The sequence below is a fragment of the Madurella fahalii genome (assembly GCF_045866475.1).
Source record: "Madurella fahalii IFM 68171 DNA, scaffold_2, whole genome shotgun sequence".
Taxonomy (NCBI): domain Eukaryota; kingdom Fungi; phylum Ascomycota; class Sordariomycetes; order Sordariales; genus Madurella; species Madurella fahalii.
The window spans coordinates 2,025,875-2,050,631 of record NW_027263972.1 but is presented as its reverse complement, the minus strand read 5'-3'; the positions used below and the strand labels follow the sequence as shown (position 1 = coordinate 2,050,631).

General features: G+C 57.5%; 10 protein-coding genes across 10 annotated transcripts; 5 read left to right on the top strand and 5 right to left on the bottom strand.

Moving 5' to 3' along the window:
- Nucleotides 1-346: 346 nt before the first annotated feature.
- MFIFM68171_03347 (uncharacterized protein) lies at nucleotides 347-1,076 on the top strand (the record flags this gene model as incomplete). The annotated part of the gene is made up of 4 exons (XM_071058768.1): nucleotides 347-485; nucleotides 539-562; nucleotides 622-746; nucleotides 801-1,076. 4 exons carry the CDS (start codon nucleotides 347-349, stop codon nucleotides 1,074-1,076), a joined length of 564 nt encoding a protein of 187 aa, XP_070914869.1.
- A 596-nt stretch (nucleotides 1,077-1,672) lies between these two features.
- MFIFM68171_03346 (uncharacterized protein) lies at nucleotides 1,673-3,359 on the bottom strand (the record flags this gene model as incomplete). Its single annotated transcript, XM_071058767.1, has 3 exons — nucleotides 1,673-2,661; nucleotides 2,797-3,193; nucleotides 3,252-3,359. 3 exons carry the CDS (start codon nucleotides 3,357-3,359, stop codon nucleotides 1,673-1,675), a joined length of 1,494 nt encoding a protein of 497 aa, XP_070914868.1.
- Nucleotides 3,360-5,865: 2,506 nt separating this feature from the next.
- Nucleotides 5,866-7,779, bottom strand: sof1 (the record flags this gene model as incomplete). The annotated part of the gene is made up of 11 exons (XM_071058766.1): nucleotides 5,866-6,165; nucleotides 6,220-6,351; nucleotides 6,400-6,517; nucleotides 6,569-6,578; nucleotides 6,632-6,721; nucleotides 6,785-7,149; nucleotides 7,205-7,305; nucleotides 7,358-7,433; nucleotides 7,484-7,510; nucleotides 7,564-7,676; nucleotides 7,774-7,779. 11 exons carry the CDS (start codon nucleotides 7,777-7,779, stop codon nucleotides 5,866-5,868), a joined length of 1,338 nt encoding a protein of 445 aa, XP_070914867.1.
- Nucleotides 7,780-8,274: 495 nt separating this feature from the next.
- On the top strand, nucleotides 8,275-9,661 carry RPN6 (26S proteasome regulatory subunit rpn6; the record flags this gene model as incomplete). Its single annotated transcript, XM_071058765.1, has 3 exons — nucleotides 8,275-8,456; nucleotides 8,511-8,593; nucleotides 8,655-9,661. 3 exons carry the CDS (start codon nucleotides 8,275-8,277, stop codon nucleotides 9,659-9,661), a joined length of 1,272 nt encoding a protein of 423 aa, XP_070914866.1.
- Nucleotides 9,662-10,042: 381 nt separating this feature from the next.
- MFIFM68171_03343 (uncharacterized protein) lies at nucleotides 10,043-14,386 on the bottom strand (the record flags this gene model as incomplete). Its single annotated transcript, XM_071058764.1, has 1 exon — nucleotides 10,043-14,386. The coding sequence occupies one exon, from the start codon at nucleotides 14,384-14,386 to the stop codon at nucleotides 10,043-10,045; it is 4,344 nt and encodes a 1,447-aa protein (XP_070914865.1).
- A 765-nt stretch (nucleotides 14,387-15,151) lies between these two features.
- Nucleotides 15,152-16,205, top strand: MFIFM68171_03342 (uncharacterized protein; the record flags this gene model as incomplete). The annotated part of the gene is made up of 2 exons (XM_071058763.1): nucleotides 15,152-15,500; nucleotides 15,697-16,205. 2 exons carry the CDS (start codon nucleotides 15,152-15,154, stop codon nucleotides 16,203-16,205), a joined length of 858 nt encoding a protein of 285 aa, XP_070914864.1.
- Nucleotides 16,206-16,518: 313 nt separating this feature from the next.
- On the bottom strand, nucleotides 16,519-18,267 carry MFIFM68171_03341 (uncharacterized protein; the record flags this gene model as incomplete). Its single annotated transcript, XM_071058762.1, has 2 exons — nucleotides 16,519-17,793; nucleotides 17,854-18,267. 2 exons carry the CDS (start codon nucleotides 18,265-18,267, stop codon nucleotides 16,519-16,521), a joined length of 1,689 nt encoding a protein of 562 aa, XP_070914863.1.
- Nucleotides 18,268-18,957: 690 nt separating this feature from the next.
- Nucleotides 18,958-19,624, top strand: MFIFM68171_03340 (uncharacterized protein; the record flags this gene model as incomplete). Its single annotated transcript, XM_071058761.1, has 3 exons — nucleotides 18,958-19,120; nucleotides 19,178-19,246; nucleotides 19,308-19,624. The coding sequence occupies 3 exons, from the start codon at nucleotides 18,958-18,960 to the stop codon at nucleotides 19,622-19,624; spliced, it is 549 nt and encodes a 182-aa protein (XP_070914862.1).
- A 290-nt stretch (nucleotides 19,625-19,914) lies between these two features.
- On the bottom strand, nucleotides 19,915-22,072 carry MFIFM68171_03339 (uncharacterized protein; the record flags this gene model as incomplete). The annotated part of the gene is made up of 2 exons (XM_071058760.1): nucleotides 19,915-21,758; nucleotides 21,811-22,072. 2 exons carry the CDS (start codon nucleotides 22,070-22,072, stop codon nucleotides 19,915-19,917), a joined length of 2,106 nt encoding a protein of 701 aa, XP_070914861.1.
- A 1,260-nt stretch (nucleotides 22,073-23,332) lies between these two features.
- On the top strand, nucleotides 23,333-24,347 carry MOB1 (Mitotic exit network component; the record flags this gene model as incomplete). The annotated part of the gene is made up of 5 exons (XM_071058759.1): nucleotides 23,333-23,355; nucleotides 23,548-23,717; nucleotides 23,778-23,871; nucleotides 23,921-24,054; nucleotides 24,106-24,347. 5 exons carry the CDS (start codon nucleotides 23,333-23,335, stop codon nucleotides 24,345-24,347), a joined length of 663 nt encoding a protein of 220 aa, XP_070914860.1.
- Nucleotides 24,348-24,757: the final 410 nt, after the last annotated feature.

Here is a 24,757-nt window from a genome sequence, read left to right as displayed (position 1 = left end):
GGTTTTCGAGCGACAAGTGCCGGCGAGGGATCAGAGCCCCAGGCTGTGTCACTCGGCCAGCCTTGTCCTATTTTCAGCCCGTTTGAGCTCGCCACAACGCCCATCGCTGCGGCACAGACGACGCACGCAGGCGACAAATTCATTCCTCCTTCAAACTGTTTGCCTGGGGCGGCGGGCCAAAAGCCTTCCGCTTTTTGACATACATCTATTTCATTGCTTTGTCGCCGCAGCTTTGGATATATCCATTGTCAGAAAGCATTGGCATTTTTTCCCCCGGCCTTCTACGCATTGCTTGGCGCATCCGGGACGAGCCCAGCAAAAAAAAAAAAAAAAAAAAAAAAAGAAGATGAAGGTTCCTTGGCTTTTGCCGGCGGTACTCGGCCGCGGCGGGGCTGCGTCAGCCCTCGATTCGGACATAATTGTCGCCGCCGCCGCCGCCGGGAACCAGGGCTTTACCTCTGAGGGCCACGGGTTCTTCGATAAGAGTATGCAACGGTCCGGATTAGATTTAAGAGTCATGGGGCTAACAATAGTGCAGGTATTCAACACATACTGCAAGATAGTCAGTCGCATTTAAATGCGTTCCACTCCTTAACAGCCACTAACACCGGCCAAACACAGACCAGAACACGCATGTCAGCGTCGAACAATGTAGTCAAGATGGTGCCCCGGTGTCTTCACCAAATCCCAATGCCGTCTGCGTCTATCATGTCACGTTTCGCAGTCTACACACTTACCCCCAACCGGTCAGCACCCCGCCAAAACCAGCTCAAGTCCACACACGACTGACATGAGCCTAGAACTACACCGCTACCCAACATAGCTACGAAGCCCCATCAATAGAGACATTAACCGTCACGCATTCAGTGGCGGCCGCCAGCTTTGATGATGATTTAGAAATTCAGCAGATCGTGTCAAGCCAGGACGCCAAGGCCCCGAGCACCCCTTCATCATCACCGCCCAGGGAGGAGAAGGAGCAGGGCAAGACGAAGAACCCTGCCCCGGTGAATAGGGCGATCGCGAGCACAGGGGCCGCATTAGTTGGGGTGATGCTGGTGTTCACCGTGTTCTTCTGAACTGGTCTGCCGGTGATGTTTCCCTTTCTCTCTCGGGTGGCATTGGCTTGCAAGGCGTTGGGGGTGCTTTGGGTATGTCCGGCTCTTTGAGGCATATGTGGGATGGCTTTGTTTGTATTAGATGCTGGACTGGATGACGGTGACGAGTGACGACGACGAGTTGCTCCGATGATGCATACGATATGGCATGGAATGATGCCTTGCGAGAGGGATTCTTGTCGGCTGGCTGTGGCGTGGTATATACAGGACGGCACATACCTGAGTTGAGCCCTGGGATGATTGGGCGTGGCAACGGATGGGTTCTTGGCAAGTTCCGTGGTATGAGAGTTAATCGCTAATGAGCTAGGCGCTCTCCATTGGAGGAACGGGCTGCCGGCCTGTGGATTTAGATATGTGGGCAGATGACGCTCCATGACAAGTATAGAGTATTGCCTAGAGTACAAAGTAAAATTGAAGGCATAAGATCCGGGTAGGAAGTTCATCATGGTGGCAGTCGGGAGAGAGTTGGCGGTATATATCCGTCCAACTTCACAGACAGGCAATCACACATCTCTGGGTTTTATTAAGAACTAAGCACCCTGCTCCTTCATCGTAGCCTATAGCGACATTCCTCCCCCTGGCACAAATAGCGATGCGACGGTTAGGCACGTCGCCACCAGCCCAGCCCACAAGAAAGCATAGAACACCACCCGATCTTGCATCATCAATAACCCTTTACTCTGCACCGGCACCGTCTCATCAAACACCTTGCTCAGCCAACTCTTCTGCTTGTACCCGGCCACCCACGGTTCCCCATCAAACTCATTCCTCGGCCCAAAGACCTGCAGGCTCGCTTTGCGCAGGGGGTCAACCCTACTACTCGAGCTGCTCACAGCCGTGACGCTGCTGCTCGTGGTATCCTTCCTCCGATGCTCCCTATACCCGTCCCGTCCGGCAGCCCGGTCGTCATGACCATCGCTATTATTATTACTGTCACCATCAACACCACTACCACTACCACCACCACCTCCATCATTATTATTAACAACATCAACAACATCATCATCATCAAACTGCTGCTCCCACGCCCTCACCTGCCTCCTTCCCCTCCACCACAGCCCCACGCACATTCTATTCCTGTCCCCCCACCAGCAGGCCGCGAACAGGACCGCCAGCGCGGGCCACCACACGGCAAGACACAGGACGCGCCAGTAGGCGCTGACCACCACCACCGCCGACGACGAAGACGAGGAGGAGGAGGAGGAGGAGGAGGAGGGGGAAGGCGAGAGCAAGATGAGCACGACGTCGAGGGCGAGGCCCAGGAGGGCGGCGGCGGCGGCGAGGGCGCGGACGAAGGCGATGCGCGGCGGGTTGGCGTTGGCGCGGCCGGCCCAGCGCACGAAGCGCGGGTGCGCCCGGCCGCGGAGGGCCGCCTCGGCCACCAGGAACGCCGGCAGCAGCGCCGACGGGTGCGTGGTGCGCTGCGCGGCGCGCAGGCACGCCTCGCGGTCCGCCGCCGGGAGCCCGCCGAGCTGCCGCGGCGACGAAGCCGCCAGGTAGTGCCGCGCTATGCGCGTCACTTCGTCGCGGAACGGTTGGATCGTGACTTTTTATTATTGATATTTTTATTAGTGATATGATCATTAATGATGATTGTCGTCTCTATTCTGGGTTGGATTGCGTGTGGGTAGGGTGGAGTAGGCGATGGACGGGAGGGGAAGGGAGGGGAAGAGTGACTTACATGGTTGCCAGTCGGGTTTGATGGACTCTGTTGGGCTGAGGAGGACGGAGGCTGTTGAAGACGACGTCCGGGGCCGGGAGGATCTGGATGACGAGGTGCTCCGTCTGCCTTGTTGGTCTTGGGGTTCTGTTGTGTTGTCGGGCCCGGATTCCATCTCCAGGATGGACAGGATCTTGTTCATTTTCTCGCTCCGCGCTCGCTTGTGGCTGTACGTGATGAACCGAGACGGCGGCTCGGCTGCCTTCTCAGGATCCCATGGCGGGGATAGGGCTTTCTGTCGAGGGAGCAAGTTGCTCCATCGCTGAACGTAGTCGCAGTACCAGAGGAAGAACTGCAGGGACTCGGCGTTACGTTCCACGTAGAAGAGATAGTCCATGAAGTCATTCAGAGAGCAGGGCTGGGGAAGAAGCGTTAGTACGGTACCACTCGGCGCCGCGCAGGATCCTATAACTGACGGGAGCCGTCCGGTTCTTGATGACCTCCTCGAAGCACAGCTCCTCTGGGATGTCCCCCCGGGGTACCGGAGGCTGCCCCAGCTGATTAGCGGTCTCAAAGTCAGACATTGCGAGGACCGACGACTTTCTGGCCGTGGTTGACGTGTGTGGACGGGTCACTGAGCAGCTGGGGGAACTGTCTTGCATATTTGATATGGAATTGCTACGACCGAGTGGTCATCCACTTGACTAAATAACCCCAGTCATCCGATGGCAACCAGGAGAGCTTGAGTGCGGCCGAACATGGGACCGATATTAGTCGAGCTACACAGCAGATAAAACTCGAGACGGCTTGTCTGGAGTTGGGGTCAAAGCAGGAAATACCGAGCTGGGTAACCAATCAGTTCCGTTTGGTGTGGCTGAACCAGCCTCACGATGCTCGGAACGGTTCAGGGTCCGGGGACTGGGAAAATTGTAGCGCCAAATGTTGCGGCGTGAAGACACAAGGGGGAGGCGGGGCGCCACTGGCAACTCCGGGGCTCGGTGACGAGCCGATCAAGGGGCGGGTGACAAGATGTCGCAACCGAGAAAGACGAGAGAACTGGAGCTTCTTCGGTCGGTCGATCACAAGGGCTGGAGGCTTGTCATGCAGCCGGGGCGCTGAGGTAGATCGTGCCTTGCATAGAGGCAACGGGACGGGAGGGTATGCAACCATAGCTTGGATGAGGCTGATACACGACCGTTGCAACCCATCCAGATGTCGCTGCAGCAGCTTCGACAGCGCTGGGCCCAGGGTCCGGTACATCTGTCCGTGTTGCGGGCGGTTCCTGGTCAACTCAGGCCGTGAGCCAACCGACCGATATCCAAGGTCGGTGTCGTGTTTCAGATCTCCATTTCGTGCGGCAGCTCGCGAGGAGTGCCCATGGCTGTTCCGGGAATTGGCAGGTTCAACGACAAGTTGTTTATTCATGCCAGAGGCGGGCGAACCGCGACGTGTCAAACTCAGGCGTGACAGATGTTGCTGATGTTTGCTGAACCGCAGGCAACAACGTTCCGAGCCGAAGGATTGCGGCAGAGGAAAGAGTTGGGATGAAGTGACGCCCGAGGCTCCTTTCGGCAATTATTGTGGTACGTTAGTACGTCTACAGCCCGATCCGCCAATAACGCTCTTCCTGGATCTACCAAGCTTCGCGGTGTGCAGAGATCGTGGAGCTCTTTTACCTGCGGCCGCCCCGCTTCGACGCTGCGTACCGGGTTGACGGGCAGACGATGCGAGCATGGCCGAAATTGGCTAATGGACCAAGAAACACGCAAAGTTCCGACAAGACGGCTTGTCTACCTTGTGACAGTTGGTGGTCGAGGCGGGGTTGCATCATCGACGCAAGGAGCCGTCGATCGCGACCACCCTTAACCCCAATCCAGACCGAACATGTCCAGTGAGGCTTGACAGGGTGAAACCCCCTTTCATAAGACGTCGTGTAAGAATTGGCGCCGAATACGCAGGATTGGCTGGTTTCTTTTGCTTTTCGTTTTCCCTCTTCCTTTTTCCATTTCGCACTCTTTATTATGAGATACCGCCATAAGACGGCCGATTATGGGGGCTGCTGTGGTTCTTGGCTGTGGTCTGTGCTTGCGCTAAGCCACAGCCGGCTAGCTTTGTCTTGAAGCGCCACGCCCCCGCGGCGGTACCCTTGCTAGCCGAGAGAACTGCTTCCGTTTTAGATTCAACGCCAACTTATTAAGCCTTCAACGATGGAGGACCGTCTATCGATGCATTGGCAGGCAGTACAATCTCTTTGTTCCGGGCGAAAAGTGAGGATGAAGTGCCAATAGCATGCGGCGGTAACACCACCACCAACATTTTTTTTTTTTTATAGAAAAACCCCCACCCCCCCCCCCCCCCCCCCCCCCCAACAACAACAACAACAAAAAAAAAAGACAAAAAAAAAACACCAGAAACAGTGCCACCAGCCATTGTGCTATATCAGATAATTCTAATAGTTACGATTTCCCAATGCTGATAGGAATGGGCAGGAAGCCTTGGGAGGTCTTGCGGGTACCACTATTGCCACCCCAGATGCCTCATCCGGTCGATCCGTTTTGGTAATACGTTATCGAATCACACATGACGGCGAGCTTGTGCGGTACGAAGCCTCGTTTCAGATCGTCTTGCCATATGGCAGATCATAATATTGCTGCTCAACATTAAGATAGACCCAACTTGATCTCAGATTTTTTTCGCTTGAACCGAACAATCTGAAACATCCTAACTACGCCATCTAAGCCGGTACCGTAGTTGCTTTGATGCTGGAAAAAAAAAAAAAAACTCGCACGACCCCGTAGGAAACAAAACGGAACAACGTAGACACACCATCCTCCCGCTTTGGCCTACATCTAAGTTTCCAGCCGGGAGACTTACAGCTTCCCCATCACGGATGGAATATAACAGTGATTAAAATGACGCTGCCAAGCTGCTTCGCCTTTATGCTGACAACGCCAGACACGGATGGTATCAGATCTAACCTCCATACGAGATATACCGCCCGACGCCATAGCAACTCCTCTAACTCCGCCCAATGCATAATAGCTCCAGTCACACATGTCATGGACGCTCGCCCACAGTCCCTCAACGCGTCTACTGCTGCTTGGCCAGGATCGCCTTTTCTCTCTCGCCCTTGCGCTTCTGAAACTTCTTGTCCGAGTGCTTCCGCTCGTTCTCCTCTCTCCGCTTGATGGCTGCCAGCTCATCTCGTTTGATCTCGCCGGCCTTCTTGACCACCTTGGGCAGATGCCTGTGGCGGCGGATGCGGCGGATCTCGGGTAGGTGGCTGTACCTCTCCGTCAAAGCCTGGTTGTACTCGAGCGCCTGCCTCTGCTTGGTCGACTTTACCCCGCTCCGTTCCGAGGCGTTGGCGCGCCACAAGCGGACATTGCCCTATTATGACAGATTAGTAAGTAACGACTAGAGTAGACGTGCAGGGACGCATACGTCGTCGCTTCCGGTGAGGAGATACTTCGAGTCCATGGTCCAGAGCGTCCGGAATACCCTCTGCATTCTTTTTGTGTGATAGATGTCGCGTGAATGGCCCTGGTCGCGACGCCAGATTCTGATGGTGCGGTCCTACAAGGCGAGTTAGTGCGAGCCATCGTCATAACCCGAGAGACCTACATAAGAACCGCTCACGAGCTCCTCGCCGGTGGGCGAGAACTCGACATCCATCACGGCCGCCACATGGCCCTTCTGGATATTCTGTGCCTTATCGAAGTTTCTTGCATCGAAGATATAGCTACAGAAAAGTCAGCGACAGAGAAATAGCATCAGCCATGGACGGACTTACATGTTGTGATCTGGACCCAGTTAGCATTCTTCGAAATGACTTAGGGGGTTATTGGTAACTTACCTTCTGATGCCACAGCCATATTCATTGCCTCCATTGGGTTGAACACGATGCGGTTTGCCGCAAAGTGAAGTACTGTTTTGATGACGGGCACTGGGGTCAGGGGTTAGCCATGGGTCCCGAAGGTTGATCAGGGTTGATCAGGGCTGCACATACTGTTCGTTCGCAGATCGAAGAGAATGATGGACCGGTCAGTGGCTACGGAGCCAATGATGGATGTCTCGACTTGGTTGAAGCATACATCGGTGATGGTATCTGTGAAGCTCGGCCACTGTATTGTCTGAGCGGCGGTGCTGTGCTCCAAGTCCCAGACACGGATGCACCCGGCACCGGAAGAAGCAGCAAAGACATTGCCGGTTCTGTGGTACGACAACGACGTATATGGCCCACCTTCCTGCCATGTCGCAATCGGAGTGGTATCGTTGGACGTGTTGTAGGGGTCCCACAATTTGATGCCGTCCGTACCGCAGGACAGTAGCTTCTTATCGTTTGTGAAGGTCAGTCCCTTGACAATATTTGAGCTGTAAATAGAAGTTAGATCCTAGGACCTTGCCAGAAAACTGGATGCGGGCTCACTGTGCGGCTGTCCGCCACGCCTCGTCGCGCGTGGTAAGGTCCCAGACTTTAACCACGCCGTCGCCGGACCCTGATGCTACTGAGCTCAGAGAGTTCTTGTCCTACAACTAGTCAGTGGGTTTCGACGTATTTTGGATTCAGGGAAAAGCAGACCTTGCACATGCTATAAACACCCTGGACGTGGCCGTTGCCCAGCTGAGATAGGAATGGCTTGGCAAACATGCGTTCCCTTCTTCGGGTCAGTACCCAAACCCCAAAAAGACGAGAGTGCAATCTCACAGCTTGACGGCATTGAGAGCTCTTTGGCTATATAGCAAAGTCAGACTCCGTGGCTAGGTATCTTGGGGGTGTCCACGTACTATTCCCGAGCTCGTTCGAAAGGATGGATTTCTGGTGCGAGGTTTCGGGGCGCGCGCTGGGCATCTGAGCCTGGCGCTTGCTGGGCCGAGATGCTCCGGCTGAGCGCTTTGATCTATCATTGCCAATGTTAGCAACTGCGAGCGTAGTGCTGCCAATGGGTTGAGTGTCTCCCCTCTCCTTTCTCCCGGTGGCTTGTGTCCAAATCGTACCTTCATGATGGTTCCTAATTGCCTTCCTCAATTGCCACACGCACAAACGCGTATCTTGGGGACCGGATCGAGCTCTCCCGTTAAGAGTGATTCTGATGTTAGTCTCGATTGTCTTCGTGCTGGTGATGCTGGGAGTTCCAAACCATGGCCAATTTGGACGACGGCTGCTCTGTAAATTTTGGCGGGGTCAGGCGGCAGAAAGGGCCACCGCCTTTTGATCCAGCCACAGGCCGCCACAACAGGCGGCAACGCCAAGCCCAGCTGCCGCCCGGGGCCCATTACGTCGCACTCACGGCAACCTAGCTGGGCTGTTAGGGGGCACTTGGGTGCGGCGGCGCTGGATTTGGAGCTGCAGTAGAAACGCATCCCAACATCAAGATTCCAAAGCCCACTTACTCGAGAGAGCCCCGACAACGATCCCAGCTCATCGCTCGTCCTTCTTCCTCCCCCCCCCGGCACCTAGAACAAAAACAGATCCGCAACAGGATAATTTCCGTCACAATGGCGCAAGGCGACTCGGAGAGGGTGCGCGAGGCGCAGAAGCTCGCCAAGTCGGATCCGCGCAGAGCAGAGGAGATGTACAAGGAGATCATCTCGAAGCCGCCGTCGGTCACATCCGATGCTGCCATCCGGGAGTACGAGACCGCCCTCATCAGCTTGGGGGAGCTCTATCGCGACCAGAAGTAAGCCTGCTCCTGCCAGTGGGGGGGGTTGCCCATCCGGCTGACTCGGCGCAGGAACACGGACGAGCTGGTGGGCTTGGTAACCAAGAGCCGGACAGTGCTCTCTTCGTTTGCAAAGGCGAAGACAGCCAAGCTAGGTATGCCTTTCCTTCATTTGCTAACCTTGTAACCCCCGCTTACACAGCCTTCGCCGTCCAGTCCGCCAGCTACTCGACTTGTTCGAAGCCATTCCCAACTCCCTCGACATTCAGATCTCAGTCACAAAATCCTGCATAGAATGGGCTACGTCAGAGCGGCGGAGTTTCCTCCGGCAGAACCTCGAGACACGCCTCGTGACGCTGTACATGGCCAAGCAGTCCTACTACGATGCGCTGACGCTCATCAACGGTCTCCTGCGCGAGCTCAAGCGCATGGACGACAAGCTGGTGTTGGTCGAAGTGCAGCTTCTCGAGTCCCGCGTGTACCACGCGCTGGGCAACATTGCCAAAGCCCGCGCCGCCCTCACCAGCGCTCGCACCTCGGCCGCGTCGGTCTACACCCCCCCGCTCCTGCAAGCGAACCTCGACATGCAGTCGGGCATGCTACACGCCGAAGACAAGGATTTCCAGACAGCCTTCAGCTACTTTATCGAGGCGCTAGATGGCTACCACACGCAGGATGAGCCCACGCGCGCGCAGGCGGCGCTGCAGTACATGTTGCTATGCAAGATCATGCTGAACCTGGTTGACGACGTCAACCAACTCATGGCATCCAAGCAGGCGCTCAAGTACGCGGGCCAGTCGCTCGAGGCCATGAAGGCTATTGCGCGCGCGCACTCGAACCGCTCGCTCGAGGAGTACGAGCGCGCCCTGGCGGCCTACAAGTACGAGCTCGGCAGTGACGCTTTCATCCGCAACCACCTGCGGCGGCTCTACGACGCCATGCTCGAGCAGAACCTGATCAAGGTGATCGAGCCCTTCAGCCGGGTCGAGATCGACCACATCGCCAAGATGGTGGGGCTCGACACGCAGCAGGTGGAGCGCAAGCTGTCGCAGATGATCCTCGACAAGGTCATCATCGGTGTGCTCGACCAGGGCGCGGGCTGCCTCATCATCTTTGACGAGACGCAGCGGGACGAGTCGTACGACGCGGCGCTGGCGACGATTGAGAAGCTGAGCAACGTGGTGGACGTGCTTTACACCAATCAAGCGTCAATGCTTGAGTAAAGGAGTGAAGGGTTCTGCGATGGATGTTCGGGTCCGGGTTTGTAATACTACGGAGAGGCGCACACTAGCGTAGAAGCTGGGGTGGAATGAAGAAACATATGGCATTCTCAACGGACATCGAGCCTAGTGGTATATGATCCCATGATCCAAACAGCCGAACTCCCAACGCCCAGGTCCTCTTCTGTATATCAAACACGTAATGCCGTTTCATGAATAAAAAAACAATCCCTTTGACCACTCTGCTGGCTTGTACAACGCAGCCGTAGCCGTAACGATCATTCATAATCAAAACCCAACCCAGTTTAACTGACCCATCATCACTCATTCAGCCCGGCTCTTCCCCGACCGCGGCCATTTCCCAAACAGATGTCGTCCTTCACCTCACCTCCTCCGCCTAGAAGGGACCAACCCCAACCGTCTCCTCTCCTCCCCGACCAGGAGCGCAAACACCCTCTTGGCGAGGTCCGTCTCATCCCACCCTCTGCCGTTCCCCTCCGCGCCGCTGCCGACTTCAGCCTTGAACGCGTCCACCACATCCAGGTGCCACGCCTCCAGGATCATCGACTCGCCCTGCGACGCGACCTCCTTGCCGAGCAAGCGATGCCGGCTCGGCTTCTGATGACCCTGTCGGGCTTGTCGTGGGGCTGCAACCCGCTGGAATGCCGGCAGCCCCTTCTTGCGGGCCTGCAGGAGGGCGTCGAGGCGCTCCCAGTGGGCGCGGGTCCAGGTTGTGGGGGAGAGTGACGGGGTAGCGGAAGTATTTGCTATTGTGGTGGTAGTAGCTGTGGTTGTGGCGCGTCGGGCTGGTCGTTGTGGTGAAGGCGAGGGCGAGGGCGAGGGCGAGGGTGATTCCTCCTGCTCCGACGACGAGCGATCGTCGTTGGCCTCTATGTCCTGCTGCGCAATGACCTGTCGGCCCCTGTCGCTGCTGCTACCCTGCGAGCGATTGTCCTTGTCGGGAGACACAGACATGCTTGCTACGCGCCGGTCGGCCCGGGCTTGTGCCTGTGCCAGCGGCGAGAGCGTGCTGCTCGTAAACTCGACCACGCGGCCGGGGGTTTTGGGCTTGAGCGGCGAGCGTATGCATGATTTACTCGGGGATGCGGCGCGGTCTGGGAGGGGGTTCAGTGGTGGGGCGATGAAGCTCGATTCTTCTTCTTCAAAGTCCTGTTCCTCCCGCTCTTGTTCCCGTACCCGTGGTTGGGTCTGGGGGCGGGATTGGGAGAAGAAGGCTGAGATTTGATTGTTGCCAAATAGCGACCTCGATGGTGCGGTGGGCTTTGCTTGGAAGAGGGTGCTGGTGCTGCCGGGCTGCCGCTGGCGGGGCGTAAAGTTCATCTTCTGTGGGATATGTGTTGTCCTGGAGGCTTCTGGAGTATCTGGCGAAGTAGAAAGCGGAGCAGCAACGGGCGCTTTCTCAGTGCTCCTCTGCTCCGGACTACTCCGTCCAGGCGAGAACAAGTCAACACTCCTCTGGTGATTTCCAGTTTGGAGCTGCTTCTGCCGGACCGCGCTGGACTCTCCGCCAGTGTTCCTTTGCTCCGGGCTGCTGCGCTCAGGAGAGAACAAGTCGACACTCCTCTGACGGTTACCGATCTCGAGTCGTTTCTGCGGAACCGACGGAAGCTGTGTCGGGGCTTGCGGCTGAAGATACTGAGAGAACAAGCTGTTTCCGGATGCCCGCAGTTGTTGGGCCATCGGCACGCTTAGCTGTGCGACACGGTTCGTCTGCGCGGGCCTCTGCGAGTCGAGCGTCTTGGGCAAGCCGAAGCCAGGCACCGCCTGCATGTCCGGAAGCGTTGCAGGCGACGAGAAAAAAGCAGAGAGATCCGGTTTTTTCGTCGGGAGTGGGTTAGACCGGGCCGATGTCCGCTGCTCGCGGTTTTGGGCGAGCATGCTAAATTCTTCATCCTCAGTTCTTTCAGAGGGAACGTCTTTGTCCGAAGGTTGCTGTAACTCGTCACTGTACACCAAATGTCGACCGTTCCGTCTCCAAGGACTTGGTATCCTGCCTCGTCGAGGAGGCTCGAATACAGTTTCCTGCCTTTGTTGTGCAGGTTTGGCCGCGTGAGGGGTGGGACGCTGGGCTTCAATAGCCCAAATATCCTCCTCCTCCTCTTCATCCTCTTCTACCTGCTCTCGCGGGACCGGTGGCCGCCTGGGGTTTTCGGGTTCTATTACAGGCTCTTGCTCCTGTGGTTGCTCTCCCCGCCGCATCGCCTCCTCTTCTCCGCCGGAGGGACCGTGAGCTGCGAAAGCACTTGAACTGTGAGATGCCGGTCTTGGTGACTCTCGAGCAGGGCTACCTCCACTCTGCCAGCTCATGGCGTCGTCATCGAGTAGAGCATTGCCTCCCGTCGGGCTAGCAACACTAACAGTGGCATCTCGGTCAAACCCCTGCTTACCGGGCCCGCTGAACAATGTACTACGTACAGAACCCCGCCCGGTCGACTCATCCGGGTCGGGCCCAAACGGGTCGTCCATACCTTCCGTGCCGGAGACCGAGATGCGTGCAGGTGAGAGCGACTGGGCGGTCCGGGCAACAAAGTTCTTGATCTGGCTCAGTGGTGCAAGCCAGGACGACCGTTGCGGTTGCTCGGCCACGGTATTCGCCTGATTCGCCTGGGGCAATGACGGCGACCGAGTGGCTCGGGCTGTGGCCGCAGCAGCGGCAAACGGCGCAGGTGACTGGCTAGACTTGCTCACGGAACCGCGAAACGGGCTGCCCAGTACGCTATCCCTTGCTGGGGGGGACGGGGGATCAGACGTAACGAGTTGCAAGGCGCGGCCGGCACGGACGATTGGGGAGAGCGTCGGTCGGGGCTGAGGCTCAGGAGGCGGCAGGTGTACGGGTTCGGCATCGCGAGCTGCCATCGTCGTCGATGCGAAGGAGGATAATTGGTCTGCGGGCGTCTCCGTGGAGTTGGCTCTAGTGTGGTGTGCTACGGAGCCGGCAAAACGCCGTTGGGCGGCAGGGCTTGCGATCGGGGGAGAGGAGGGTATGTCAGCCTCCAGAACCGGTCTGGTGGACTTGGAATGCGAGTTATGCTCGTCGGTTTCGGATGGGATCGGGGATGGTGTCTCATCAGGAGTTAACAGCCTATTCGTCTCAGATTGGGGGTTGGAGTGATTCACTGTTGAAGGCCGCTCAATGGACGGCTGGATGTCTTCTTGGCCAGGCTCGTCCGCTTCCGCCTGCGGCTGCGGTTCGCGAAACCGCCGTGGCGTTGCGGCCGCGAGCACGGCCTCGGGTATCTCGGAAAAGGAGTCCTCGTACGCGCTCGCGTCCTGGGACTCCGCCTCGCCAACGGCGGATTGACCGGGTGCCGGCGATGGACCGTCTCCTTGTTGGAGGGATTTCTGAGCTAGTTGTTTTGCAAGAGGTTGAGCCTTTGCCCTGCGCGGACTTTGACGCCGTGCTTGTGGTGACTGCGCTGGCGGTGGTGGGAGTGGGGGATTCGCGTGCTGTTGGACGGGCTGGTCTTCGGCCATCCTTTCGGCGGCAGCCTCGAGTCCCGCGACGACGGGAGCAGGCTCTTCGTGGGCAGGCTCCTCGACGGCCTTGTTCTGGCTCTGCCTCAAGAATTCCAATGTCCTGTTAATGATCAAGCTTGTGGCCTCGCCAAACTCCTGGGGCTCGGGCGCCATCATACTCGAGTTCGGCTGCATCGATGGCAAGGAGCCGAGGGAGATCATGGTAAACTCCTCGCCCGCCATGATCGTGTCTTGCCGGTCTCGGTCATTATGTTGCTCGCTTGTCTGGGACTCGGCTTCGCTGTACGTATCTCCTCCACCGCCCATTTCCGGCCAGTCGTACTGCTCCTGGTATTCGGGTTCTGGTCGCGGTAATTCCGCTTGCGGGGATCCCGGTACCGGCGCGTCTCTTGCAGATCGCGCCAGGTCGTGATTTCTCTGCTGTCTCCGGCCGGCCGGTGTTGGTTGGTCTGACAGGGTCGCGAGCCAGATATCTTCCTCCATATCATCGCCCGCATGGCCCCTTGCAGGCGTGGGTGCGAGTGAGGGATTGTCCCCGGCCTCCGATCCCCCCCTATTCCCCGGACCCAAGCGCGCCTTCAGATCATCCGACGTGATCGGTTGCTTCCGCGGCCGCCCCCTCTTCCTTGGCTGAGATTCTGACAAGCCGTCTTCTTTCGCTGGTGTGAGTTTCCGTTTCGCGACTCTCTTTGGTTGGGCACTGGCGCGCGGGGTAGGCTGCATGTTCTCAATGTCCGACGTGAGAATATCCTTCTGCGGTGAGTCCGGCGCGTACGCGCCGCTATTCCGCGCTTTCGCTGGCGTGCCTGGCCTCTTGCGCCGAGTTGCTATTGGCGTACCCGACTTGCGCGGCCGTCCCCTCCGTCTCGGTGTCGCGGACTCGTCGTCTGTCAAGCCGCGCAGCGGTACAGACGTCGTGGTGACTATCTTCCCCCTCTGCGGTGTTTTGCCTCGCTTCGGAGTGGGTGATTGGAAGAGGCGCCGGTTCGTGCTGTGGTTGGCCTCGTCGGCCTCGACGGTAACGAGGAGTCGCTGCGGCGAGAGTTCATTGCCGACGTCCAGCTCAAAGGTCTGCTTCCGTGGCGATGGCGCAAGCGACGACAGGCGTCGCGACGCTCGGCTGCGGGTCTTGATGGCTGACGGAGGCATCATGGGCGGGCTTAAAACCGGGTCGATCAACGGATCGGGCGAAGACCCGAGATTGAGTGTTATTGTGTGCTCCTCATCCATTATCTCATCGCGGGCCTGCTGTCGCCAAAACATCGACATGGACAAGGCTGGGAGTGCAATGCGGCCCGCGTGTCGGCGCGTCGGTATCGATGGTGATGGCGTCGGCGGCGGATGCGCCTGCAGAGAGTCCTGTGCGACGTGGAAATTCCAATCGAAAGTCGCCGCCGCGTCCGTTTACATGCTTCCTTATTAGGCCAAGCGGCTTTGGGCGGTCCACCAATCAACCAGGGGATGTCCCTCGCTTGCAAACCCCAGGTTTTCGGGAAATCGTTAGCCCTGCGAGGCTGCAGGGCCAAACTAACCAAGCCTGTCCCGGTCAACGTCATTGGGGGTCCTCGTGAGCCCAATGTCTTACAAGTCGAAGATGCAGCACATACGCCCTTGCATTATTACTAATAACCGTTGTGGAAGGGATTCGTACTTTGCTAGAACCACAGAGTACTGGCTGTTTCAATTACGCCCTTCGCGCCCTTCGGCCTCTTCGGCAGCCATTCGAGCCGATCACGACATGATAAAACCCTAATTGGACAAGTGGTGGGAGCTATCGCCATCATGCTTGGAAATCGATGGGCGCAATATTCACCCGATCAATTCACTTGCAGCTAGGAAAAAGACTATATAATCATAAATTCATCTCTTCAGACCGGCACCTTTCCTCTGAGTTTGCCGCAATCTGGTCGTTCTGTCTTGGAGCTTGAGCCCATCAATTGTCCTTCGGTAACCCCCATCACCACCATCACCACCACCACCACCACCACCACCACCATGACCTCCACTCCAGAACCTCCTCGAGGCGATGTCCTCGCCACCCTGAACTTCTACTCCCCTCCATCCGACGGCGCCGCCCCCTATGGCATCGCCGGCGATGTTCCCCCGGGCGTCACCCCGCGCAACTTCTCTCTAGACCCCCAGCAAACCCTCATCCACGACGCGCGCGCCAACCCATCGCAGTTCACTCTTGACCACGACGCCTTCCAAATCCTCCTCTCCCAACCCTCATCCTCCGAGAAGGCCTTCACAGACGACACCTCCATTATCCAAAACTACTACCCCGAAGTCACCTCCCTCCTCCAGTCCGTCATTCCAAGCGCGCACAATATCATCATCTTTGACCGTACGTAATACCTGAGTTGTTCCCCACGCTTTACTGCTATTTCCGGGAGTCAAGTGAAGGAAAAAAAAAGAAAAAAAAAGAAAAAGAAACAGCGCTCGAGATAGAGCAGCAGCCGCTCCGGGGACTCCATCGCGAAACCATGCCACCGAGCGAGAGAGAGACAGAGAGAGAACTAACAAGGGGGATGTTGGAACAGACACGATCCGACGCACCGACCCGTCGTCGCCGCGACAGCCGGTGCAGCGCGTGCACATCGACCAGACGCTGGCGTCGGCGATCCAGCGCGTGCGGCGGCACGTGCTCGACCCGGCCGAAGCCGACCGCCTGCTGGCGGGGCGGTACCGGATCATCAATGTGTGGCGGCCGCTCAACGCGCGGCCCGTGGAGTCGTTCCCGCTGGCGTTCTGCTCGTCGTCGACGCTGCGCGACGAGGACATCGTACCGGTGGAGCACCGGTACTTGAGCACCGGCTACGTCGGGCAGACGGCGGCGATCAAGCACCACGAGGGGCAAAAGTGGTATTATCTGAGCGGGATGACAGGGGACGAGAGGATCCTGCTTGAGTGTTTTGATAGCGAGGCGTCGAAGGACGGAACGCGGGTCCGAGGGGGGCGGGTGGCGCATACCGCATTTGAGGATCCACGGACGAGGGAAGGGGCTGAGGGGAGAGAGAGTATTGAGGTTAGGGCGCTGATTTTTGGGTAGACGAGGAGATGACCGGGGTGAGGATCAGGGGCATGGCATAGCATACATAGCAGGTTCGTGTTTTATTCAGAATTTAACGAAACGGATTTTCGAAATGAAGCTCAAGATCTCTCGGATCTCGGGGTATAAAGCAGAGCTGTGATAGCCAGGTTACCCCAATGTTCTGCCCGCCCACCAAACACCCATCAAGTGTCCATCATGTCCCAAACGCCCGTCTGAAAGGATTTGACGTAACCCCAGCGCCCAGTATCCATAGCCCTCGCTGGGTCAGTCCCGCCGTCCTTTTGTCCTCTTGTTAGCATATCCCCTTCCTCTATGCACCCCGGCCGCCCCGGCCGCCCTTCCGGCTACTGCTCCGGCTCATCGGCGCGCCATTAGCGCTCGATTGCCTGCTCATGGGCACGCCGCCGAGAGCCGCCCCCTTTGCGGGAGACGGCCCTGGTGTGCCCATTAGCCCTGGTTTCGGCGTGCTGGACCGTTCATTCGACAACACCGGTTCGACGACGTCCGACAAGATGGGAAGTCCCAGTTGCTTCCTAACCTGGTTCTCTGACGGCCGTTCTCCCTGAAGATATGCGACAAAGCGGTGATCGCGTGCCGGCAGCGATGCGGCCTCAAGCAGCTTGCGACTCCCGTTCTCCACGGAAAAATTGGCGCCAGTGCCGTGTGTCTGGTCGTATTGTCGCAGCGCCTGCATCACCATGAGGTCGGCGTGCGCATCGTCGGCACTGAGCGTGCTAGGGATGTTGTAATCTAACTTGCTATAGCCTTTAACGTATGTCGAAGGGTAAGTCGGGGGCAATTTCGGGTCCGCCGCAAGCATACGGTCAAAGTTGCCTGGGAAGTCAAAGTTGGCGAGCATCTCCATGCCCATGAGCTTGTCGTCGGTGAAATTGGGGTTGTTGGCGCCACCACGGCCGCTCCGTGTCGCATGCGACACATTCCGCTCCATCATGGGAGCCGAAGGAACGGAATCGGACCCGTCATTCTCGTCGTGGTCGCCAGTGCCAGAATCGCTACCATCTGGCGACGGGATGGGACGGCCGTGCTCATCGAGCTTGGGCTTGTGTGTAAGCAGGTATTTGCGCGCGGCGAGAGCGGCTGTGTTGTATGACATGGTAAGCTCTTTGTCCGTGAAGAGCTTGTCAATACTGTATATCGGGCCGGTGGTCTTGCGGGAGGCTAGGCGATCCGTCTGCCAAAGGGGCGTTGTACCCGAGGCATCCAGGGCCCGGCGCTGCGGTGCCGGCGAGCCGTCGTCGTCATTGTTGTTGTTCCGTTTCCTCTTCCGGCCGTCCACACCCGCATCTTCCATCTCTCGCCGCAGCCGGGTAGCTCGCTTCCCGTGTGTGCCTCCGGGGCTCGCGGGATTGGTGATGCTGAACTGGTTGGGGTGCAGCAGAAGGGCAGAAGCGTCCGAGATCTCGAGTGCCTCCTTCTCCTTGTTCAATCGGGACTTTTTGGTTGTGATGCCGTTGATCAAGCGATCACGGAGGGTCTGTGACAGGGCTCGGTATTCGCGATTCGCGGTCTCCGTCTTGAACGCATGTGTATTTAGGAATTCGGAGGTCTTCTTCTCGTAATCAAACTGCAAGCGTGGCGGGTTAGCGGTCGGAAAATGCCACACTGGAAACCAAGGGGTGTGTACCTTGTACTTGGTGAGCATATAATCTCGCTGCTCAATGAGGTCTTGGACTTTCTCCATCCACTTGGAGAACCTCGGTCCTGCTCTGTCAAGGAGGGTCTGGGGCCCGGAATGGCCGTCGCCGTCCCCATTGAGTTGTTGAAGCCTCTGTTGGTCTTGCTCGAAACCGTCAAGAGGCCGATCTACGTAAGGGTCGACTCTCATGACGAGCGTTGTGTCAATTTGTATCTTGTGAAGCTGTTCCCGGAAGGCTTGATCCCGATCCTTGTTCAGCTTCTCCGAGAGCGTCGCCAGGCGATCGACCAGCATTTGGCGGCGCTTGTCTCGCTTCGATTGTGTTGGGGGAGGTGAGCCGTTGGCGCGGCGGTCCGGGCGATGAGCTGGTGCATCGGCCATGGTGGCCTCGGTCGTAGCCATCGTCAAAGGCGACGTTCGTCTCGCTGCGTGTTGCGTTGTGTTCTGTTCCGGGAGCGCTCCAATGCGAAGGGCTCGAGGGGCCGATCGCAGAACTGAGGTCGATCCTCTTGGCTCAACTGTTTCGGTGTATGTATGGTTTAGGAAGAATGACGGTGATAGTTTGCGTCGAGACGATATCTACACATCATCTGCCTGCAGGTTGCCGTAAGAGAAGAAGGGACTGTGCGTAGTCCACCGAGTCGGGGAACGATAGCCAAATTCAAAAGGGTACTGAAATCACGGCAGATAAGCTGCTTGCCGAGAACCGGCTGCGGTGCGTGAGCCCACCCGTCATGGCTGGTCTGTGGGAACACACAGATCCCCCAATGAAGTCGCAGGACCGGTCATCTGGTTAATCCGTCAGCGAGCGCTTGGGGCCCAGGCAGAGGCCGGATTTGGAAGGGCTTGTTGGCGAGGTGGGGCTGAAATAAGCTCTGGGCGGGGGCCTGGCTGCCCTGCTGTTGGGAACAAAACAGGCCGGAATGAGAGGCGGGCGCTACTGCGTACGCTGTGTGTCACTGAGTCGCAGCGCATTCAGACTCCAGGCAATTCAAACCCAGCACGGGCGTTTGAGAAGCCCACCACAGCACGCGGAACGCCCATGGACTGGGATACACCACGCCCAATCCTACTCATGACGCGGTGCTCATAATGGAGAATCTCACGATTTCCGACCCTCCGCCCCCGCCTCATCTTCAGCAGCATGGCGGCCCGGGACAGATGCCGCCCACACTCGGGCGCCCCCCTCCGCCGCCCCAGCAGCTGCCCGCGCAAATGTTCACCACTGCTGCGCAGCTGCTAGACCTCACCGACAGTGAGACGAATAGGCCACATACAAATCATGGGATATCACGGGACTGACGCTGGACAGAGAAACTTATGGTCGCGTTACGTGATGGACGAAAGCTTCTCGGCATCCTCCGCAGCTGGGATCAGTATGGTATGCGCAAGCTGAGCAAAGTGTGTTAGCGGCGAGATCTGAGTTAACATTCTCGGCCCAGCAAACTTGGTGTTGCAGTCCACCAAGGAACGGGTCTTTGTGCCTCCTGGGACGACACCCAACCAGCCGCGGGGGCTCTACGCAGATATCGATCGTGGCTTGTTCCTCGTGCGGGGAGAAAATGTGCTGCTCCTGGGGGAGATCGACCTCAACAAGGATGACGCCGCGCCGCCCGGATACGACCTGGCCGATGCTGAGCTGGTCCAGACCTTGGCGAAGCAGAGAAAGCAACAGGATAAAGCGAGGGAGAAGAAGAAGATCAAGAAGCTTGCGACTGAGGGCTTCGAGGGTGAGAACTTGGGCGAAATCCTTCTCTAACGGTGATGGGCGGGCTACTTCGTGTGGGAGAGGCGGAACCCTTGAATGGGAAGGGCAGCGGAGGGGAGGGCCAAGTGGAATGGAAGCAGAATATTGTGAAATGCTATCCAGCCACAATCGTGATACAGGATCGCTGGGTCTCATAGAGACGAGATGCTCAAGCAAAGCAACGACCAGGATGCAGTTTTATGACCTCTTGCTTTAAGCATGGCGACAAGTTCATTCAATATTTTGCATATTCCAAAAATTGTCTACCGCATCGCACTCTTAAGAATATCACCAAACTGTCTTCACAATCCCGGCACAAACCCCTCCACCCTGACGTCCTTCTCCCACCCTTTAGGCCAATGGCCCCTTATTCCCTCGCTGCCGTCCCACCCACCGGCCATCATAGCTGTCGCCAACAGCAACGAAGCCGAGTTAGGGAAATATGGCGTCGGTACCCTCGACCCGCCAACCGGATAACCGGCATCATCAAACTGGAAAATCGGATGCAGCAGATACTCGACCGCCTGATCCGGATCCCCCAACCTCAACGAGTTCATCGCCAGCATTGCAAAGTCCCACCCATACGAATAATCCAGCGCCCACAACTCCTTGATCTTCACGGCCGTCTTCTTCAGCGCGTCCATGTCCAGCGGCTTGCCGCTCGCCGGTGGCGGGAGCAGGCCGTAGATGCCCGCCATGGCGGGGTGATCGTTGGTGGTCGTGTTATCCGTCCACATGCCCTCGATGCCCTCGTAGACGGCGTACGTCCCATCAACCATGGCCAGCGGCGCCAGGTTGTCCCGCACCTCGAGCCAGGCGCCGGGCACGTCCTTGCCCTGGCGCGTCTTCCAGCGCGCGGCCACGTCCAGCCCGAAGCGCCAGTACGCCAGTTCAAATGTCGGGTTACGCGTCGTGTTGGGGTTGGTGTTCTCCGAGACGGGGTAGATGGGCGGGCCGAGGTCGTACACGCCCGTCGACTCGTTGAAGAAGGCGTACGAGGCCATGAAGTCGGCCGTGGCCGTGAGGACTTCGTCCCACCGGGCGAGGGTGGAGGCGTTCGGGAAGGAGCGGTACTCGATCTCGGCGAAGTACATGGGGTGCGGTTGCTGCCATATCAGGAGCGCGTTGATCTCTCCCGGCGCGCTGCGCCCCGAGGGGTCCGTCATCTTGCCCCAGCGGGCACCCTCGTACCCTTGCCACTGCGCGCGCTCCATAGCGGAGGGGAGGAACTGTTGGTACATAGTGGGCAAGCTTCGCCACATGAGGGGGAAGTGGCCCCAGCGGGCGAACGGCAGTGTGTGCCAGAGATTCATCTCGAGATGGAACTTGCCGTGCCAGCCGTTGTTTACGAGCCCTGACTCCTGCGGCGGGTAGGATGAGGCCGAGTTTACGGCTGTGAGGTACTGTGAGACAATGATCCGCTGTTGGAGGTCCCGCGCCTTGCGGTCTCTGACCGCTGAGAGATCGATGAATGCCCCTGAGCACCAGTAGGTTTTCCACCAGTCCCGAGATGCCGACACAATACGCCGGTATGAGGTCGTCGACCGTTGCGGGGTAGGCGAGAAGTTAATAACCAGCTCAACGTCGCTCTGGCGTGCTGTGAACGAGTAGCGATGTGTCCCATTTGCGGGGCCAGTGATAGTCGCCTTGCCGGTCCACGACACGTGAGTATAGTATGTCGTATAGCCCAGAGTATGTTTTATCCGGGCAAAATTGTGAGACAGTCTCTCCAAGGCGGTTTCGTGTTGTGATGTCAGGTTAAAGTGGCCGACAAATGGAGCGTTGAACTTTTCCTTATCGGGGTAGGGGAAGTCGAAGAAGAGGCCAAGGTCTCTTTCTAGCAACCTCGACTTGATATTAACTGCGATGGTATCCGAGTTCGGATCGGCCCACGTCTCAACTTTGACAGGTGATCCGCGGTATACGAAGGACGATGATAGCCTCCCTGACCACATATCGAGCTGCTGGTTCTTGTACCGCAGGTCGTCCTCGGTGACGCTAGAACGCCCAAATGAAAAACCAACATTGGCCAAGTTGAGCCGATGCGGATTCTCTCGGAGCCAGTTCGAAAGTTCATTCTTGTCAGGGTTCGGTATCTCGTAAGGCACCAGCCGTCCGTGTGTCCACCATTGCACGCCCGTATAATCTTTAACGCGGTTAGTGAGCAGGCTTGCCTGGCAGCTGGAGAAACCTCGTACCTTCAACAGAAGTCTGGCCGGGTGTGGTAGGGAGACTGAAATTGTGCCATCCCCAGGTCGACATGATGGCATAGGGCTTAAAAGTCTGCAAGCCCGTCACATCTGCACCAAAGGCAAAGTTGCCATTGCCCACTTGCAGTGGTGTAGCGTCAGAGCTCTCGCTCCGGCGGATGTTGAACGATTGCACAACTCTCCGGCGCTGGCCAACAGACACCGCCTCCGCGAGGGAGGACAGCACGAGGAGCATGCTCAGGACACGCATCGCCACTACTGCCGTGCACTCGCGCGCAGTTGCTGGCAGCTAACTTTCTGCCAGGGACGCGGCCCAGGGACGGGTAATTTATATTGCATGGCATCCTCGCTCCTCCAGACCGATGCCCCGGTGAGTTGGGGCTCTGGGTTCCCCCAACAATCAGCCGTACATTGCATGCTGATGGCCCATTAGCCTGGTAGAGAGGGGCTCGTGTCGTCCCGAACAGGGCAAGATGGTCATTACCCGTTGCAGGGTAGGATCCTTCTTTTCCCTTTTCCGTCCTTGCGGGGTTTGCCGGGGCCAACATGCTCGGCTGTCGATGTCCCGACTGTGCTGGTTCGAAGCCTGAGCGCGAACTGGACTGCGAACAAAACATCCAGGATCGGAGTTTCCATGAGGGGCGATTCCACGGTCGCAAGGATAGCGTGCTCACCTGGGTACGCTTTTAGGCTGGTTTTCCCACATAGCTTAGTACCGTGAGTATCTATTGCATAGACATTCCGCTGCCGAAGGCAAGAGACCGAAGAGGGCGGTTCGCAATAGCAAATGAACTCTATCAATCACTGTGAAAATATGACAAAATTAAGGAACAACAAGATGCCAGGCCTCAAGTGTACTCTTTGCGGTCTGTCGACACGCTAGGTCCTGCTCCGGCTAGGACTAGAGTCTAATTCGAGAGGTGTTCGAGTACATGTTGTGAGTGTCGACCCCGTTTGTGGAGCGAGTAGTCCCTCCTAGCCGACACCCCACAGCACGCGGTCTAGCCATGTCTTGGATGCAAACAAGCGCTGATGATGTACCTCCCTTGGCTCCCGTTTGGTTTCATTCCAGCTGAAAGTGATTGGAGCCCTCGGCTACCTTGTCATCAATTAGCGCCACAGCCCCGCCAGAGTGTGGCGCTGGCCTTCCCCCTGCGCTCTTCCCGTGCCGCAATTAATCTGGCAGGGCGAGTCGCTGTTGCCAGAGCGCTGGTGTAAACATTCTCCCGCATCATTGCGCATTTGTTGACTTTCGACCCTCTACTGAACATATATCTTCCCACGCACCGAGGTTTGCTGTCCGAGACGTCAGAACCTGACTCAAGCACATTATTTCCCGAGAATCCGTATCTGTAACTTGTATCGGTGCGCACAGCCCCTGGACTCCGCTTGCTTCGGTGGAGCGACTCCATTCGCTGCGTCATAAGGAGAATGCCCCGCTAACCTTGGATTTGTTGGTGGCCTCTGGTTCAGCGACATACATTCGAGAGTCCAGGCCCTGGTTCTCGTCATGAGTTCCTTTCTTACAACCGTGTGAGTTTGATTCCTATTATCGCGGCTGCATACAGAATGGCGACATCCCGATTGTATTTGCCCCTCTTCCTCTGGCGTGCGAGCGCATCTCTTCGGCCTGCTCGTCGCGGCCCGACCCGCCATGCGGAGCGGCGTCCGAGTTCGTGTGCAGCGGATACGGCATGAACAACATTGCTGACTTTGAGCCTGCAGCAGTAACCAGCGGACGAAGAACCAGTTCCGACCACGAGGACCCGGCAAAGGTGGCGCGACTAGCCACCAGCTTCGCCAGTATGCGGAGGCGACGCTAGGCGGAGGGAGTCTGCGCAAGGTGGTGAAACTCCCCGAGGGCGAAGACGAAAACGAGTGGTTGGCTGTCAACAGTGAGTCGCCACTTGCAAGTAGCAGTCTGTGAGGATCCGCGCGCTAACTATCCACGGCAGTGGTGGATTTCTACAACCAGATCAACCTCCTATACGGCGCCATCACGGAGTTCTGTTCTCCCCAGTCATGCCCAGAGATGAAAGCGACAGACGAGTAGGTTTTCGCGGCAGGCCGGCACATACATCGGATGCTGACCGGACAGGTTCGAATATCTGTGGCAGGATTCCGAGAATTACAAGCGACCGACCAAGATGCCCGCGCCGGCGTACATCGAGCAATTGATGACTTGGGTACAGGGGAATATCGACAATGAGGCTGTTCTCCCAAGCCGTATTGGTAAGACCAGCCACATCCGGAAGCGCATCAACCGAAACTGACCAGCAACAGGTGTGCCTTTCCCCAAGTCCTTCCCGGCTCTGGTGCGCCAGATATTCAAGCGCATGTACCGCGTCTACGCCCACATTTACTGTCACCACTACCCCGTCATACGGGAGCTCGGCCTGGAGCCACACCTTAACACCAGCTTCAAGCAGTACGTCCTCTTCATCGACGAGCACAACCTCGCCAGCGGCAAGGATTTCTGGGGCCCCTTGGGGGATTTGGTCGACAGCATGTTGCGCAGCGACTAGGCTGCACGTTGTCTTCTTTTTGAGCTATTAGTAACTCATTGTTGGGCTCTGCATGATGGCGTTTGGGTGTGCTTGGCCGATACGGGACTCGTTTGGTGGTTAGGATTCGGGGTTTGGATGGCAAAGCACTGCGGTATCAGGGTCATGGACGGTGTTTTGATGGGTGCAATGCGTGGTCACGGAGTCTCGGGGAAAGCGGGCTTCCTGTGCTCTGTAGAAAAAGATGTTTGGGGGGTAGAGGTATGATGAACGCTGAGTTTTGTCCAGCAGCTCTGAATCTGTAATTCCGAAACGTACCACGGTAGATCTGCCAAATGGATCAACCAGGCGCGTCGGTTGCCAAAAACGCAGCGGCTTTTTACATAAAAGCTGGCGGTTGGCCGGTCCCACCCGGGAGCAGCCCTGTTTTC